Source organism: Amphiprion ocellaris, chromosome 7 (genome assembly GCF_022539595.1).
Source record: "Amphiprion ocellaris isolate individual 3 ecotype Okinawa chromosome 7, ASM2253959v1, whole genome shotgun sequence".
Lineage (NCBI taxonomy): Eukaryota > Metazoa > Chordata > Actinopteri > Pomacentridae > Amphiprion > Amphiprion ocellaris.
The window spans coordinates 31,976,850-31,996,067 of record NC_072772.1 but is presented as its reverse complement, the minus strand read 5'-3'; the positions used below and the strand labels follow the sequence as shown (position 1 = coordinate 31,996,067).

At 40.4% G+C, this 19,218-nt stretch overlaps 2 protein-coding genes across 2 annotated transcripts; both read left to right on the top strand.

The window, feature by feature from the left end:
* Positions 1-5,398: 5,398 nt before the first annotated feature.
* LOC111581727 (claudin-4) lies at positions 5,399-6,527 on the top strand. Its single transcript, XM_035957152.2, has one exon. It carries the CDS (start codon positions 5,546-5,548, stop codon positions 6,206-6,208), a length of 663 nt encoding a protein of 220 aa, XP_035813045.1. The 5' UTR covers positions 5,399-5,545; the 3' UTR covers positions 6,209-6,527.
* A 2,695-nt stretch (positions 6,528-9,222) lies between these two features.
* LOC111581731 (claudin-3-like) lies at positions 9,223-13,583 on the top strand. Its single transcript, XM_023290033.3, has 2 exons — positions 9,223-9,899; positions 12,212-13,583. The coding sequence occupies exons 1-2, from the start codon at positions 9,409-9,411 to the stop codon at positions 12,858-12,860; spliced, it is 1,140 nt and encodes a 379-aa protein (XP_023145801.2). The 5' UTR covers positions 9,223-9,408; the 3' UTR covers positions 12,861-13,583.
* The last annotated feature ends 5,635 nt before the right edge of the window (positions 13,584-19,218 follow it).

Below are 19,218 nucleotides of genomic sequence, written 5' to 3'. Positions count from 1 at the left end.
AGGGAATCAGATTGTTTCAGAAATGAATGGAGGCAGTGTTTAAGAGCCAGGACTGCCGTTAGGACTATAATACCTCTATTTTATCCACGGTAGGATCATTAAAGGTACTTGATCCTGGCTGTGGAGATTGGGTTCCGCACACAGGGAGGCAGGGAGGAATTTCCACAATTAAGACTTTGAGGAGAGATGGTTTCAGGCCGAGATCAGTCCTGATGTGCAGGTCCTTATAAGCAGCCAAGGGGCTCCAATCACCTGTGTCACATTTTTTTGAAACTCATATATAATCAATGAGGTAGATATACACATGCAGCAAGTTACCTACATCAGACTTTGAGCAAACTATGTGAAACAGTTTGTGTTCTTCAAAGTATAAGCTTTGCTTTGGACGTTTCAGATTGTTCAGTAGATGTTGCACACATGCCAGCGTAATTAACTGTGCCATGATGAAAAGCTCAGGTTTCCTCACTGAGGCAGCTTTGCAAAAGAGAGCAGTACAAATTTTGCAGCAGCAGGTAAGAGTCTTAACTACAGGAGCTGTGAGAAAATGCCAGAGGGAGTTGAAGTGACATGTGTCAGCAGGTAGTCCAAGGCAAGCCCAGACTTCATGGTAACGGTTGGCGTTGGCTTTCACTCAGGTGTCCAACCCTTCAGTTAAACTGGCTGGGCCATGCAGTGCAGACAAGGACTCAGGTGTCTTCATTTGGTTGTTTTATCATGTTTCCCAAGACTGAATGTGCATAAACAAAATCAACAGATTTGTTTCTGAAGTTCCAGTTTTGGCAGAAAATGGGAGAACATTGTTAGTCTGTGTTTTTTTAAAGGATGTGAATTATTGTCTTTTTAACAGAAATACTGATCTTGGCTCAAATGACAATTTACCATTCAGTAGCCATTTAGATTACAGTAAGGACAGAAATCTTGCTGTATAACATTTTATTTATTAATAAAAAATTTTTTACAGTGAAATATATGGAGATGAACTTTCAGCTCTCTAAATACAAATATTTTGTGATGTAATGAAAACTATCTATAGTTACATTGTTTGGAGTTTTTCAGGAACTAAGAAAAAAACAACAGTTTCATGTATCAGAGTGGGAAGCATGCGTGTGTGTGATGTCATCACTGTGAGGCCTGAGGCCATTGTCCCAGTACACTCACAGTTTCAGGTGATAATTTAAGCGCGGTAAATATCTTTGTGTGCTCTTCCGTGACTCATGCATGTTCAGGCATGACACGCTATCACATGACACCAACAGGTTCCTGAAGCTTTTAGCAGTCTGCTGTAGAGTCTTAAAGTTCTTATAGACCTGGAAAATACAGCATCAAGAGTTCAAAATGTGTTAAACAAAAGTGTCAGATTTTGTTCATTTGTATTCTCAGGACACAGTGGCCCAATTCCTTCCACTCACCGTCTTCTCTTTTTTCTTTTTTTTTTGGATGTTTGTTTAGCTGTGGAACTGTAATAAGGGGCTATAAGGCACAAATGAAGCTGCTGTGCAAGTGAACGACTGTGCACGGGTTTGTGTTTTGGCCTGGGGAACTTTTAGTTTAGTTTCTGTGCACTGTTAGAGGGAGGCATTGGGGGGGGGTTTCTTTAAACAAAACACAGGAACAACTCATGCTTCCTTGTTTTCCAGTCAAATGTTCAACTTCCTAATACGTATTGTTTTTTTGTCACCTTTCACTAGGCTTCCAACTTAAGTATATTGACTTTAATAACTTGTACTGTATTTTTTCTTAACAACACACACCGGTGATTAAAGCAAAAATGGCAGCAAACAAAAGAAATGATTGAATTAAATGTAAACAGAATTGGTCGCAAATAATATTCTGATAGTAGGTAGGATTAAGGAAGCCTTAGTGTGGAGAAACAACAACCTGCAGTACATCTTTAAAAAAACTGGTTAGACTGGCTCCCACTCCTGCAACAGGTGAATGTTTAGCAAGTGTTCTGCAAGTGGCTGCATGTATACACCAAGGAAACGGTCCAGTCATGTGGCTGCACCTGCAGTAAATCTGGTGAACTCCTTAGATAATCGCAATGTCTGATGTGGATAAAAACATCACAGTGTAACCTGTTACTTTAAGAAGGAGCTCTCTGGAGACGTACTGTTTAACTAGGCAGACAAAAGATTAACATTTCTGATCAAGATAATAGAATGTGGCCATAAGTGACACTTAAATACTTAACTTAAATATTTGTATAATTCAAATACAGCTTTGCATGAATATCAGTTTCATATGCGATTTGAGTCACTTAGCCACTTTAAACAATACCAGCTGGATGAAGGTCTACATCAGAATCCTAAATGATAATATTACACTTTAAAGGTCACGTCTTGAAGCCACAAAGAGGCGAAAAAAACTGGTAGAACAGGTATAAAAGCTGAATCAGTTTCTTTGTATCCAGTTCAGTAATCTTGTGGTATTGTTTGACCTTTAGCAAAAAGCGCTGTTCTTCTATATACAGTTCCAGAGTGAATGCACATCACTTGTTATGCTATGTTTGTATTGTATGCTGCATGATGATGAGGCATGTACGGTAACAAAAGGGAGAAGTTTACTCTCACTGCTGCCAGCTAAACTCAGAATTCGTTGCTAGTTAGAGCCTCAGGTGTGCATTGTGCTGACTGTTTATCATGTAATGCCAGTTACTGGAGGATCATTGTGTTGTTGTTTTTGCATTTGCATATCACAAATTGTACAACACCAGTCAGGTTAATGTGAAAAAAGCCCATTACAGTAAGTGCACGCCTCTAGATACTCCAACTAGTTTCAGCTGCTTCAGTGGACATAATTCAAGCTGTATCTGACTTTATTTGGTAACTAACAGAGTTGCAATGTGTTTCAAACACCGGCTGTTAGTGGTTGCTCCCTAATAGTGAGCACAGGACTGCTGCTTGCTACAAATAACAATACAATATAACAAAATCTTGATTTTTTAGCAGCTGTGGGTTGGGTTCTTCAGAAATAGGTGAAGGATAAATACAATTTGGAAATAATTCAGAGGGCTGCCATGTGTAACACTTTCTTTAACCATAAATTAAAAACAATAAACCATAATTACTTTCTCATCCCATGTCACAAATTGCTTCACATATCTAAAGAAGTTAAAATCAGCAAGTTATAAAATCATCAGACAAAGCCTACTCCAGTAATCTGATTTAATTGTTTTTAGTCAAAAGTCAAAAGTTTGGACACATCTTCTCATTCAATCATTTTTCTTTACATGTATTATTTTCTACATTGTAGATTAATATTGAAGATTAACACTTTTTTCTTTACAACATAATTCCATATGTATTATTTTATGGTTTTGATGTCTTCAGTATTAATCTACAATATAGAAAATAATCAAATAAAAAGCATTGAACGACGAGGTGTGTCCAAACTTTTTACTGATAGTGTATATGTGTTTGAAGAAGAGATTTAAAAGCTGTTCAATCATCAGCTAACTTGAATTTTTTTGTGTGTAAGAGAGAGCAATGAAAGTTTTTCATATATGTGTGTATCAGAAGCCCATAGCAATCCACCCGAAAGAGGCAGCTACAACCAAAATCTTGGTTTAGGGCGTTTTCTGCAAGTCCAGAAAAACATAATCAACACAAGGCCACAATGTAGTAGTGGCTCCCCCTGCCTGTAAAAACATGCACCAACAGCATCATGCACATCAACAGTCACACTTTCTCTCATGTCTTTCCTAGAGTTCTGATCATGTTTCTGATCTCCTCCTATAATCAGATGGTTAAACCTTCTCAGCATATTTTTATGATTAAAACATACAACAGTATTTTTCTTAAAAGGAATTCCAGGATTTCATTCTCTTTTGCTTTTGTTTTATTGAAGATTCTTCAGTTTGGGTATTGCACAGTGTGTATGGTAAACAGATGTAAACCTTAGGTGTAATGTACTGCAGAAAGTTCTTTAGAGTTGAATTGCCAGAAATGACACCCAAACATAAGGTTTCTTTTCTTACACATGTACAATATTACACAAATGCAGTGATTCAATTTCCCAGTAAAATGATCCAGAATCTAAAGTTCCAGTCAGGTGTGTGTCTGTGGTTGTGTGGGAGGATGGGAAGCTATGAGTGTGTGTGTGTACATGTGTGTCTGTGTTGAAGGGATGAACCACAAGATAACAGAGATGATCATTCTGACCACTGACCCAAGGTAACCTCTCTTAATTAGAGAAAAGACTTTAATGGCACGAAGCTCAATTGTTAGCCAACCTGATCCATCAGATAAAGAGATATTTGAAATATTTTTTAGAAGATATTCCCACCTAATTATAAAATTTTTGATTTATTTAGGTTTCATTATAAAAAAAATGGGAGATGCTGACTCAGATAAAGACAGAATAGCTGTGATTAAATAACTTGTGAATGCAAGAAAAGTGACAATGCTGCATACATGTTGCCCTTACTGCACCATACTTTGTCTGTGTTTTCTTTTAAATTTTAGACATAATAATAATCAAAAATGTCCTTGATATGCAAGACCACTGTCACTGAAGTCTTCTCTTCAACTGACTTGCTCTGAAAAAATGTGTTCTGTGCTTTGTGGTTCCCAAAAATCATCAGGTACAAAGGGGGTATTTACTGAGAGGATTAGTTACACGTGACCTACCATTAAGTCCCAGGTATGTATTTAGGGTTTAACGTCTGCCATCGTGTGTCCAATGGAGATTCAGAATAGTATTTTCTATGAATGCAACAGGCTGTCAGAATACTATTTTATTTTTTTGAATATATAAAATTATTTCCCTCAATAGAGAAAATTTAAGAAAACATCTCAAACAAGTAAACTTATGAGGCCTGTAACTGAGTTTTGCAGAGTATTTTTTTTTCCTCCCAGAAGGGATTATGTGGCTGACCAACAACACACAAGGCCTGTCATTGTTGCTCTTTTTTTCATGCAGGGAGATCTCATCCAGTGCATGATTCAGCATTTTTCTTCAAGGTTGCCACATGTCACAGACACACAGATACACAGTATTTCTCTTATCCAAAAAAGACTTTAAAGGAATGCTAGTACATCAGCACAACAGTATGATCAGAACTGAGCACAGAAATGATGATGAATAAAGCATTTCATCTGTGTAAATGTGTTATGGATTTAAGACAACACTCTCCTATAGTTTCCACAATTATTTAACACTCTACTGTAACCTAAGATTCTGCAGCTTCAGGAACAAGCTTTTTCCAACAAGGACATCGATTTTGTCATGTGACACCAATTCTGGTTGGATGCAATTTTGTACAGAACTTGCATGTATCCCTACATTGAAGTGTAGTTTGAAGGTAAACATGATGCCACCTTAAACTGACTCCACCTTCAGTCGTCTAAGCTCTATAAAGAAGGTAGAATCTGTTTCTCCCTCTCTTTTCCTCTCTCACTAAAAGTCTTACGCTGGCCTTTGAGTCAGAGATCTGATATCGCCTTCATCTCAGGAGGGTTGAGCCTGCGAACACAGAGGACCTTCTATCCCACAGAGCCCTGCGAGAGAGTTTTATTCAGCTCCTTCTTCATCCCCAGCTCCAATTATGTACTCTGCAGGCTTGGAGATCCTTGGGATCATCCTGGCCGTTGCTGGCTGGCTGGGGGTGATGGTGGCCTGCGGCCTGCCCATGTGGAGGGTGGCTGCCTACATCGGTCAGAACATTGTCATCTCCCAGGTGATCTGGGAAGGTTTGTGGATGAACTGTTCGGTGCAGAGTACAGGCCAGATGCACTGCAGGGTGCACGACTCCATGCTGGGATTGCCAGTAGATCTGCAGGCAGCTCGTGCCTTGGTCATCGTCTCCATGGTGCTGTGCATTGTGGGCATTGGTCTGTCAGTGGCTGGTGCTAAGTGCACCAACTGCAGCCGGGATGTGAGCAGTAAACCACGCCTCGTGGTGGCTGCAGGAGTAACCTTCATGGTGGCTGGACTGCTGCTGCTGGTGGCTGTGTCCTGGACGGCCCATGCTATCGTCATGGGCTTCTACGACCCAATGCTGGAGGAGACAGCGAAGAGGGAGTTTGGTAATGCTCTGTACTTTGGCTGGGCTGCCTCATGTCTGCTCATTCTAGGGGGAGCCCTGCTCTGCTGCTCCTGCCCTCCCAGACCAGCTGCAGCAGGTGGTGGCTCTGCGCCTTCCCGAGTGGACTACTCAGCTGTCAAAACCATGTCAGTCAATGGATACACCCGAAGAGACTATGTATGAACGTGAAGATGCGATGAGCAGCAATAATAAATTTGTGGTCAGTAGATGGATGTTGATGACGATGAACTTGAGCATTAACTATGACTGATGAATGTTTCGTGTTGTGTTATATTGCCATGACCCAGTTGTCTTTGTTGACATTCATCTTTTGCTTCTCCTTCCAACTGAACACATTTTACCTGTAGATTTTTCCATTTTTTGTAAAATACAGAAGGGAAATTACATCTAATCTTCAGAAATTTACACTATGTCAGTGCGTGATTTCTGGTTGAGGCAAGTTTTACAAGACTATAAATAAAGGAACAAGACTGTTTCAAGATTTATTCTAAGTATTCTTCAGTTTTTAACTCTGCTCTTTTCATGCAAATTCTTTGGTAGGCAGAGCTGGGGACACATGCCAGCTGTAGAGTCCAGTAGCGTCTGACCAATAAGAGCAGTGCTGGTGCATGCCAAAATTAGGTATTTTATTTCAATGTAAATGGAGGAAAGAAACAATGGGTGGCTTGTATCTCAAAAGCACCTTATGCTTCTCTGCCATTGTAGCCTGTCCTCCATTTGCAAAGTGAAACTGAGTCAGAGATAAAAGTCTCCATCTGCAAAGGGGATGTGACCTGTGCTGTAACTGAGTCCCAACTGAGCAACAAAGACCCTATTGATTAGCTGGTTTGCAACAGTTTACCTTCCTCCTCAGGTGGAATTTGCTGGAGTAAAACTGAATCTAAATGCAGAGTAACCTGACCATTTTGAAATATGAACATAAAAACAGAAAGAGATAGAACAGAAAACTGATTTGTTGTAGAAAACTGATCACAGGAATCAAAAAGTCATGTGACTGAAACCAAAAATGGTAAAGTTGAGGCCATATTTAGAAGCCTGTGCTACTCATCAGGCCGTATTTAAAGGTGACGCTGCACAGCATTTAGGCATGCCAGTCTGCTGGAGTTCATCAGCAACTCAAATAACAATATTTTGCACATCTAACAATCAGTAAAACCCCACAGGAGCCTCTTTTTGTAGAACATTCACAGTCATGGACACAAATCAGCACTTCGAGTTTACAAGCAAAACTAAAAATGCACAAGGAATGAAAATGCAGGTTGAAAACACATCTTGCATTCTTAACTTTGAAACTGATTATCTAATGAACAGGTTTCTAAATATACTGGAAACTCCCTCTGAGTGACCACAGACAATGCTTGAATTGCTAGATTGTGTTGCTCATCCTGCAGTGCGGTCATGTGTTACTGTGAAAAAACAACAGTCCATTCAGAATTGAATCTAAACGTATCTCTATACAGCATCAGCTCCCATTTCAGGGAGTGCAAATGTGAGAGCAACCATAAACATTTACTGCAGATGTAATGTATATGTTAGTCTGACCACATCACCTCATAAAAAAGAGTATAACTCAAAACAGCTTGTAGGGTTTCCTGCATGACTACAACAAAACATCAGAAATTTCAGAAATAATGCAAGTTTTTGCACCAGCATCAAATTTATTCCGCGTTAAAGACCGAGTCATGCTTTTGACTACAGTCACGTCATAATGTTGCAATCTTTCTGTTATCAGTTTCTTTCTGTTTTTGGAAACTGATTTCCAAATTGACAAAGACACTGTGCAGATTCAGTGCAGTAATTCTCACGGTACTGTATGTTTCTATTACTTTTTATTTCTTCTAATTGCTTGGATTTGCTCCACTTGCTTTTTATTTGACTCCTAACACTTGCTTCTAGTTTGTAAGACTTAATGTCTACTGACTTGGAAAATGTGTTTTTTGTCATATATGTTATACACCAAAGATCCACATTAAATTCCTTGTATGTGAAAACTTACTTGGCAATAAAAATTATTCTGATTCTGCCTAAAGCGAGATGACAAGTCCTGGTAAAAAAAACTAGAGGTCAAAGTTTTTTTTTTTAGCAGCACGTGAAACAGTTAAAGTGAAGTTGGAGCCCCTGATGCAAGAGCCTTTAGAATAATAACACTGATAAGACCAACCCCACACAGACAATTGTATCAGCTTCCAACACAGTGGCCCATTCTCTCTTCTCACATGACGTTTCCTTGGAATCCTAACTAGAAGAATGAGAAAAGTACATTTCATTAGTGACTTTCACGAGAGTCACGTATGCCTCACACAATGTATGTTTATATGAGTTTTGTCATGTTTGCATTGCAGTTCCCACATCTGGTCTCACTGCTTAACTTCCCAGGGGGACCAGTGAGATAGATTAGTCAGCTGAACATACTGGGAAACATTGTTTTTAGCAATGGTTTCTAAATTAAAGAATTTTAGGAGTTTCTCTGATGATTTGTGGGGAGAGAAAAAACTGATGCGAGCTATCTCTGTTTAAGGATAGCGTGCTAAAATACTAGGTCAGTATTTCCTCTGAATGGCAAGTTTGTTGATAGCGCTTGAAGACCTGGAATTTCTCTCGAAACTAAAAAATCTATATCACAGCTATTTAACTCTCATAGTTACAGTAAATCGGACTGGGTTATCAAGTTCCTTGGAAGGATACAGAGGCTATCACTTGACAGATACAAATACGCCCTTCACATAATCAGAGTACTCCCAGTGGTTTCCAAAGAACTATTCCGACTCCTTTTCAGCATTGCCATCACGCCCCTCCTTTCCTGCTGCTCAACTTCCATCAGTTCTGTCCATACAAGTAAGTTAAATTTAAAAAGAAAAATGTGGTTTACAACTCCTAATCGCAAGGCGATTCAATATTCTTGTCAAGATTCGATTCTGTATTCTGAACATCTGTCTCATCAGTTCAGACGACTATGATCCTGCAGCAGTTGATTTTGTGCCTTCCACTTTCAGTCATTCATCCACCACTCTTTACCATGGCTGTTATCCTTTAACTATTTGAGACTTGAGAGATACCAGCCCTGTGTTTACTCCCTTCTTACCCAAACAGGTGGGAGAGCTACCGGGGCCTTGGAAGTTAAATGATTAAGCTGTGAACATTTCCATGCCAAGGCTAGGTTTTTGGTTGTTCAAACGAGGTGGGACAGAAGACAGTTTGAATGCTTCTCTGGCCAATAACAAAGTGACTCCACCTTCTGTTTGAAAGAAGTCTCCTGCTGCTTATATGAGCAACTAGGCCTGCAGAGCACACTCACTGAAGCCACTTCTGACTACTGAGAAAGGAACAACATCTGCACACTTTGACTCACTCACAGTTTGGACATGCCTTCACTGGGATTAGAGCTACTTGGAGTGACTCTGGCTCTCCTGGGATGGATCTCAGCCATTGTATCATGTGCCTTGCCCATGTGGAGAGTGTCTGCTTTCATTGGGGTGAACATCGTCACCGCTCAGACGACCTGGGAGGGCATCTGGATGAACTGCGTGGTCCAGAGCACAGGTCAGATGCAGTGTAAAATCCACGACTCCATGTTGGCTCTAAGTGCTGACCTTCAGGCCGCCCGCGCCCTCACTATCATCTCTATTGTGTTGGGAATCGTGGGACTTTTGGTGGCCATCATGGGGGCAAAATGCACTAACTGTGTGGACGACGAGGCAGCTAAGGCTCGGGTGATGATAGCCGCTGGGGTGGCCTTTATCTTGGCTTCTCTGACTCAGCTGATTCCTGTGTCGTGGTCTGCCCACACTATCATCATGGAGTTCTACAGTCCACTCACACCCGAGGCACAGAAAAGGGAGATAGGTGCAGCTTTGTACCTGGGCTGGGCTGCAGCTGCTTTCCTTCTCATCGGAGGGGGCATCCTCTGCTCAACTTGTCCCAAGCAACCTGAGAAAAGGTTTGGGCCTCCATCAAAGATGATGTACTCCCCAACTAGGTCTGTCGCACCAAGTGGCTACGATAGGAGGGACTATGTCTGAAGTGACACCTGCTCTTTTCCCATATCTTTGTCACCATGGAAGAAAACTGCTTAAATAGAACTGGAGAGGAGAGTCATTCCTTGTAACTTACACCCACCTGCTTTTTTTTTATTGAACTCTTTCCATATATGACCTCTTGGCCAAAGCCTACATTAAATTTGTTTTCCTCTGGTATTTTATTGTCTGCATCTTTGTCACTGTTATTAATCACCTGTAACAGTCAAGACAGATGAACTGTATTCATTGCAACTTCTAGTGCATAAGCGTGAGAACTGAAATTGTGTTTTATCGTGTGTGACTTTGTCACTGTTGGAGGCACTGAGGATAACAACTACATGTTAGTGTATGTTACAGGTATGCCCTACATTTTATACTTTATGAAAATAATTGTATCATTTGTGATTTGATTAGATGAATCCATATTTCTACTTTGTTAGTAAATTGACCGTGTCTGTGTTTTTTTGTAAAGAACCTTCATTTTTTACTGAAAAAGTGTGTTGCGCAGCCACAAAATGCAGATTTGTGCAATGTATACATTTTTAAAATCTGTTGATCTGGAATTCTTTGCTGTGTTGTACATGCTAATTCTTTATTAAACGCCCTTTTTAAAATCTTTGTAATCATTTTAACTTTTGATAAGAAATGGTTTCAGATAGTTTGTGATTATTATTTCAGGGGGAGAGGCCGAAACATTTGGTATTTCAGAATGTGACAAAAGTACACCTACAAATAACGTGGGCATATATGTTTTTTTTTCATTTTCTTATGAGCAGACAAATGTTTATCGCCTTTATACACACTAAATGGTAAATCATACATATCTTTTGATTTTTCCTTTAAAAATGACAGTAAGCTAACAAGAGCAACACATTCAAAAATAGACCCGGTAAGTTGTTTCACTTTAATGTCAGCAGGTGCAACAAAAAAAACGTTTCATTCACTGTGCATACCCGGTCATTAGTCTGGCAACTTGGAGTCTCAGTCACAGCACCTATTCACCTGACAGTCTCCCATATGTCTGTTGGCTCTATGACAACAAGAACCGCTACCTTGTCAGCTTCCCCACAGTAACAATGGGCCCATTTCATTTCATTCAGGGGTGGGGGTTGTCAGCGCGGGGCTACAGAATGCTGGGGGCTGGGGGCATTCCTCGGGAGACAGTCACAGACCTGAAGATATTCAAGGACGTTCTGCAGACAGACAGTCATTAAGATCCATCAAACATAACACTATTGTCAGGTGAAAGCCTCATAACTCAAACTTCAAGTAATCATTAGGCTTTAAGTGGAGGAGTCTGTCCTCTTGTAAAGTTGAAGAAACTTTCATTATCCTCAACCCTATGAAACTTTTTTAAAACTAGACAGTGACAGGCTGAAAGCAAGACTTGTTACATACCAAGGAAGTGGAACTTTGGAGATAAACGTAATGATTAGGTTAGGAGGCTGTTACTGAGCAACTGAGGTCAGGCATTCTTCATTTATTAGCCTTTTAAATAAAGCAACATTATTAGACCTGCAGAGAGAAGCCTGATTATGTCCTAATTACGTGGATGTTATCCACAAGCTACTTAGGACTGAAACAAAAGTAGTGTATATTTCTCCGATAAGCCACTAATACTGTATACATTGGCTATAAAGAGTTTTAAAACATGTTTCATTACCACAAAAAAGAAAAGCGTTTTGTCCGGCAACAAATATAAATTTTCTCTTGCATGACATTTATACACGACATAAAAACAGTATTATCTCATCATACAGTAATCTTTAATCTATCTTAGAGTCGGTTCTTTGGTTATAAAAACATGCTTGCATGCCCTTTCAGCTGTAAAAGGCCTCTTTGTGGCCAGGCCCATTGTGAAGCTGGCCATGTAAGCCGATAGCAGAGAGTCTTGAGAGTGTCCAGATCCTTCCTCCCCTTTTGGTGATGTCAGCTTCATGAAGGACTCCTCCCCTCCACCTGATCTGCCTTATAAGAAGGATACTGGTGAAGTTGAGGTAACAGATCATCACACACTCACAGATGCAAAACCTGAAATTAACTGAATAACTAGTTGGGTCTCTGCTTGACTCTTGCCCTCTCCAGGTGTTTTTTTCTGTGATCGCAGTTCAGGCGTGCCATACATCAGGCGAAGAAGGAGACTTGTCAGAATGTCTATAGGTCTGGAGTTGATAGGTATTTCCCTGTGCATTTTGGGATGGATTATTGCCATTGTGGCATGTGCTCTCCCTATGTGGAGGGTGACGGCCTTCATCGGCAGCAACATTGTGACAGCTCAGATCATCTGGGAGGGCCTGTGGATGACTTGCGTGGTCCAGAGCACGGGACAGATGCAGTGCAAAGTCTATGACTCCATGCTCGCCCTCTCCCAAGACCTCCAAGCCGCCCGTGCCCTCACCGTCATCTCCATCCTGTTAGCCATCCTAGCTGTGCTCATTGCCATCGCTGGGGCCAAGTGCACCAACTGCATCGACGACGAGGCATCCAAGGCAAAGGTGATGATCATCTCTGGAGTCTTCTTCATTGTGTCTGGTGTAATGCAGCTCATTCCAGTCTCCTGGTCTGCTAACACCATAATCAGGGACTTCTACAACCCCTTGCTTACAGACGCTCAGCGGAGAGAGCTCGGGGCTGCTCTGTATATCGGCTGGGCGGCAGCTGCACTCCTGGTTCTTGGTGGTGGACTGCTCTGCTGCTCCTGTCCACCACGCGAAACCAGATACAACGCTTCACGAATGGCTTACTCTGCCCCACGGTCTGCAGGTGGCCCAGGGTTAGAGAGGAAGGACTATGTATGAATGGGGGCCAAAGAGCAAAAGACTTTACTGAATCTCAAACTGGCTCTCCACTTCAAGACAACAAAAGTGTGTTGAGAAAAAGAGCTAAAAGAAACAAGGAAATTGCTCAACGTAAGATGTGGCTGGCTTTGCCATTAATTTTAAAATGTCTCTGAATTAGTTTCTTTGTTTTTCAGAGATTCAAAAGGCATCAAAGGACTTGTGTTGCATTTCTCTTTTTGCATTTTATTGTATGCATTTGTTAGTGCTTTCTGTTTTTTTAAAGTCAACATGCTAAATGCTACTATCATTGTCAAATCACATAACTTTTATACAGTTCTAGCTTCGTCATGTTTACGGCTAAATATTTTGTTTAAAAAGCACCATTGTCACCTTCATAACAATGCATTATTGTGTCCAAAATGGAGGCATTCGATGCGTTATTAACAAGACTTTGTGTTGTAAATACTATAAAAATTGTCATTAATAACCTTTAGCAGTCAAAACAGGTGAAGTATTTTCATTGCAGCTTCTAATGCATAAGGATGGGAATTTTATTTGGGTGGGATTTTAAAAAATTAGGGGTTAGCGAAGACTTTAAATGCTTCACGGTGTGCACTGAGGCAGCGTAAAAGTAATTTGGTTTATCTTCAACTGATGTTATCCTAGTGTACTACACACAGCTGAAGCATATGTATTTCACTTATGTTGGTTTTTTTTAAATAAACATGATTGTTTTTAAGATACTGCATGTCTTTTCTTTATTCATTTTGAAAAAGTATTTGTGTGTAAGATTGAAGGATCCAACTCTACGCAAGTTTTTAACAGCATATCAACTCCTGCATGAGTCAGTAAACCACAAATGACACAGTGTTCTATCTTACGTTAGAGCAGCCTTGACATTTAATCCTGAGTGCTGTGTTACCTCCAACGGGCAACTTAACCACACGCGCTCTAAACAATTAGCCACAGGATCAGTTAGCAGGCAGAGGTGAGAAGTGTGAGCATAGAGAGGTGGAGTCATTTCAGACACCTTACATGATTTTTAATTCCTTTTCTTAAGCATTAGATTTCAGTTATAATTGGATATTTGGCTGTGTTTGTGTACTTCTACCATTGAGCAAGATGATGTGGTAAAATTGGGAAAGCACAGATTATTATCTGCCTGTGTTTTTTCAAGCTTGAAGTCTACTGGCAGTTTCCTGGATGCATGTGACTTCCTGTTAATCTTTCACTGTGGTTCTACATGTTATCTCTGTGATCTTTATTTAATGATGACATGAGATGAGAAGCTAGTTATGTAGAGTCAAATCAATTTAAAGGATCATCAGTCAGAATTTCCATGACAGCTGTGAGCCATGCCATTAAGTCGGGTTTCAAAAACACTTAAGAGACAAACCTGATGATGGCAGAGACTTGAAAAATGTATGAACATCTCACAGTAAATATGGGAGAGGTCCCTTAGTGCTATATCACATTACTTTCCAACTGTTGCCTCTTACTGTCATATCAATGTCGCCTCCAACAAAGGACGAGGAACTGCTTGACATCTGGTCATGATTACAAAAACTACAGATTACATCTCATTTCAATTCTGATGTCTGTTTCAGAATTAGACATTTGAGGGTTTGTTTATTACTGGATGTGACTTTCCAGAAAAAATCCCCTCTCCTCACATCATTTACTGCACCTGCCTGAATACAGAAAAGATTTCCTGCCACCAATGTTCCTGGAGTATGTTTTCAGAAGCTTCTAAACTTAGCAAAGTTATTAAATTTTTTGACACAAACTGTCTAAAGCTATAATACATATCACAAGTGTATAATTCTAACAATAGAGGAAAATGAAGCAAATAAACTAAGCTCTTTCTACAAAGCTGTGACCCCTCATCATGATGGCAGAGCATGTTTACCAAGGAGAAGCATTTCCTGCGTGCTGCTCCAGTGACTTTTCTAAGACCCTTAGGCATGTTTGCTCATTGTGAAGCTAATCACTGATTCTTACACTGATGTATGACCATTCAAAGATACCCAGGGTTTCTCTAGTCACATGGAAGCAAATGAAACACTTGATTTTCATTTGAAATATTTTAAGTGTGAGTGAGAGCAAGAATTGCAAATCTACATGCAGTTTGAAAAATATGAACAAAACTCCAAAGTGAACTGTGACCGAGTAAAGCAAAGGTAACTGAGTCTATGAGGAAACCGTATCTCATCAAATACCTAAACCTGATGACTGGGAAAAAGAAAAGAGGGCATTCTGTGAGTGTTTCTCGTCAGGCTCCGCTGACTCTGGCCAAACTCTGGTCACATGACCGATACTGGGGAATGTGAAGGGCAGAAAGGTTGGCTGGCACCTGAAGTCAGAAAGGGAAAGCAACCCCCTCCATACCTGAAAGTAACACAGGCTCACTGTGTCCAATCAGTGGGAACTCAAACTCACTGAGGTTCTTACCTGCAACGGTAAGAAATTCAAATCCATTCTAAACCACAACAAACCAAGGAAGAATTCATTTCACAATAAGAAAGAGTCAGAGTTACTGAATCAAAATAAGCTTCTGTTTGTCTAAAGAAAATAGTATGTATTAGCTATAATTTTACTGAGGAACATTTACCTTCCTGAAAAAGTTTAATACTGACAGAAATTGATTTTTGGGTCGCAAACCTCCATATGGAGCCCTTCCAACTCAAAGGGCAAAACAATCTGAAAACTGAAGCAACCAATCAGAGAGTAGCCTCAGGTTGCCTGCTGGCCAGAAGAGAAAAAACCTGCATACACACTTATTTGACCAGCGCCCCATACAAATGATAGATAGCTAGATAGCTAGATAGATAGATAGATACTTTATTTAATCCCTTGGGGGAAAGTTAAGGTATTCAGTAGCTCACACGTTACAGACAAGCTAGATAGACAGGGGAACAATGTACAAAAGAGCATGCCATTGATGTGCAAATTGTGCTGGTCAAAAAGAAAGCATAAGGTGCCTCAAATGCTGGTAAAACTACAGCCGTTGATTCAAAGTGCTCTCCACTAGAGAAAAGCATTGATATGACAAAGGATAAACCAGTCACTGCTGGTCTCAGGCACTGGATGAATTAAAAAGGAGAAAGAACCCACTGAAATTGCACGAGGGCTTTAAAAATGTTTTGGATTTAACCAGAAACAAGGAGCCTAACTCACATTCACACTTTTGGGTTCTAACTGTATACTATAAAGCCTGATATCACTGTCCACAAAAGCTTGAATGTTTGAAGCAATCAAAGAAAAAAAGAGAGTAAAGTCTCGACCGGACATGCTGTTGCTCCAGGACAATGTGTCCTTCCACACAGTACAGGGGACAGAAGCAGCCAGATGTAGCCTTGAACTGTTGCCCCATAAGCCCATGAGCTCAAAATGTCACTTTCTTCCACGAAAGAACAGTGAAGCTTGAACAGTGGTGGACGAAGTGTAGTGACGTTACAGGAAAATATGCTGAAATCTAATGCAAAAACAATCAGAATTTGTTTTGGTTATTTGTAAGAAAAGTTTGCCAGGTACCTTCAGTGAAATAAAGCAATTCCAATACAATACATATCAACCAAATCAAATTACAAAAGATACATCTGACAGGGTAAGCAGGTTGTCAGTTTGTGTTTTATTCATCTAACTCAGGGGTGGGCAATTAATTTTCATATGGGGCCACATGAGAAACTTTGACGGTTGTTAAGGGCCGGACCAGTACACTTACAGCTCTGCTCAATATATATCTCAATAAAAACAGTAAATGAAACATTACAATGATACAACAAAAATGTGGAACACAGAACACAAATATTTAATGAAAGATTTTGTTTTTTCATTTAAACTATGATTGCTGCCTATTGAGTTGTAGATATTTTTGATGGTGTGACTTCCTTCAGCGTGGGCATGTAGATGAGAATGTTGCCCTCCAACTGGCTTGAGAGAAACTTCAGCTTTCTCATAAAAGCAGTCACCAGGCTGTACATTTCACATGCAAAGAGGCCCTTGCCTTGCAGCTTGGTGTTTAGTTCATTCATTAGTGCAGTCACATCAACAGCAAAAGCAAGGTCTGATATCCAGTCTGCATCTGAGAGCTCGGTGATGTCCCTGCCTTTCTTCTCACAAAACTCTTGAATCTCTGCTCGCAGATCCCAAACTCGTTTAAGCACCTTGTCCAGGCTGATCCATCTGACAGCTGTCTGGTAACCAAGGTAACCATGTTCACTCTCATCTCCTCCAAAAGACAACAAACCGTCTGTGGTTTAGTGCTCTTGCCCTGATGAAGGTATCTACTTTAGTTACAACATCAGTCACGTGGTTCATTTTTAGCACTGACTTACACAGAACTTCCTGATGTATAATACAATGCAAAAATATCAGTTTCTGTTCTGGGTTTATTACAGTCACTTTATCTTGCATCCGTTTCAAAAGTCCAACATTTTTCCCTGTCAAATTTGGACAGCAATCAGTTGTAACACCAACCAAATTCCCCCAGCTTGTTCATGCGTGTATTTACCTCAGTGAACAAATCACTCACCGTCGTGGTTCCTTCATTGGCTGCACAGCTGACAGCTCCTCCGTCATCTCAAAGGTTTTCGTTAGTCCACGTACAAAGATGAGTAACTGGGCTGTGTCACGGACATCACAGCTCTCGTCCAGAGCCAAGGACAAAACGTCATAATCGTCCACTTTGTTGTGCAGCTGAAGCTCCAGATTCTCGGCGATGCTCTCCACCCGCCTCGTTATGGTTCGCCTGGAAAGGGCCACATTAGCGAACGCTCCTTTCTTCTGCGGACAAAGAAGCGCTGCAAAGTCCACCAGACATTCTTTTACCAATTCTCCATCAGAGAATGGCTTACTCACATCCCTTTATGTGTGAGCTTTGGTTAAAAAAAAATCCTTGCTGCCTTAGCAGTTTAGCTAGCAACCCGTCAGATATCCTCCCCGCTCTGCATCAGTCAAAAGTTTTACTTCTCCCATGTTTGGTCTCGTAATGTCGGTTCGGATTATAATCCTTGAGCACTCTGAGTTCATTGAAGAAATACTTGGAAGTCCACGTCTTGTTAAAAACTCTGCATTCGGAATCAATCTCTGTTAGCCGTTAGCTGACCAACAAAGCAATCAGCGTATAAACCTTATGCTAAGTATGGAAAAGCATGGGCGAAAAAAACGTAAGGTCGCGCGTGACCTTATGGCCTAAGGTCACGCGCGAAAAAACGATAACTTAGCAGATCTTTCAAAATAAAAGCAGTGCAGGCGTATTGCTTGCATGTATTGTGATGATACATATTTGCACTCACTTTTAATATTTTCCAATGACCTCATACGGCCCAGTCAGGGTCATCCGGCGGGCCGGATGTGGCCCGCGGGCCGTACGATGCCCAGGTCTGATCTAACTGGTGTTTTTTCTTTGGCTCGTCATAAGACAAATTATCTGAGGATTTACAGCATCATTGTTTAACAGGAAAAAGTCCAGGACCACACAGCTGAACAGGATGAAGGTGTAAATCCCAATAAATCTCAGGAAGGATCATCAGTTACAGTGAGGCTTGTCTTGGCAAAATGTTGTGGTGAAGCTAGGGAGGATGGTTCTGCAGAAAGGTTCCTCCTGTGAGAACTAGAGTCTCAGGTTATTAGCTCATTGGTGAAGCAGATATGAGCTGCTGATATGAGCTGCTGATAAAGTTCCCAGTTAGATGAAAAGAACAAATCCCCCCTTGCATTCCTGTGTGACTTCAACTGGAGCAGAGATAAGGAGTGTTCGTTCTTTTCACATTAGTTTTGTGGTAGAAATTAACAGAGTGATGCTAGTTTGGGTGGCAACAGCTTAATGAGAGATGAATTGAGAAAATATATTGGAACCTGATTCAAAAAAACAACATGGCCCCAAAACAATATGAACCTTCTTGATGGAGCAGCTTCAGGTCGAGAAGAGTTAGGCAAAACTATAATCACACCAGTTGTGCAAATATCAATCAACCAATTTATATGAAAAAAAAAGATTATACCAGCAAAATATGAGAATCCTAATGTTGGAATTTAAAGGAGATGTATATGATTTTTTAAACAATTATATTTTACCTAATTCTGTTTTTTAATCACACAAAAGCATTCTGCTGCCCTCCAGTGGTCAAACTAAAAACATGTAAGACGTTTCATTTGCAGCAATGTAAGGGAAACATTCTCCACTAGTTGTTAAAGTCAGAGGTTAATGCGCTGTTAAATGCTGCTATTGTTGTGTAATTACTGATATAACTGAATTTATGTGCTTTAACTGACAAAATAACCTTCTCTTGATGATATTAAATGAGAATTTAATCAAATTTTTTGGCCACGGACCTCAGCCATTTCTTCTTCTTTCATTTCCAGTAATCTACAC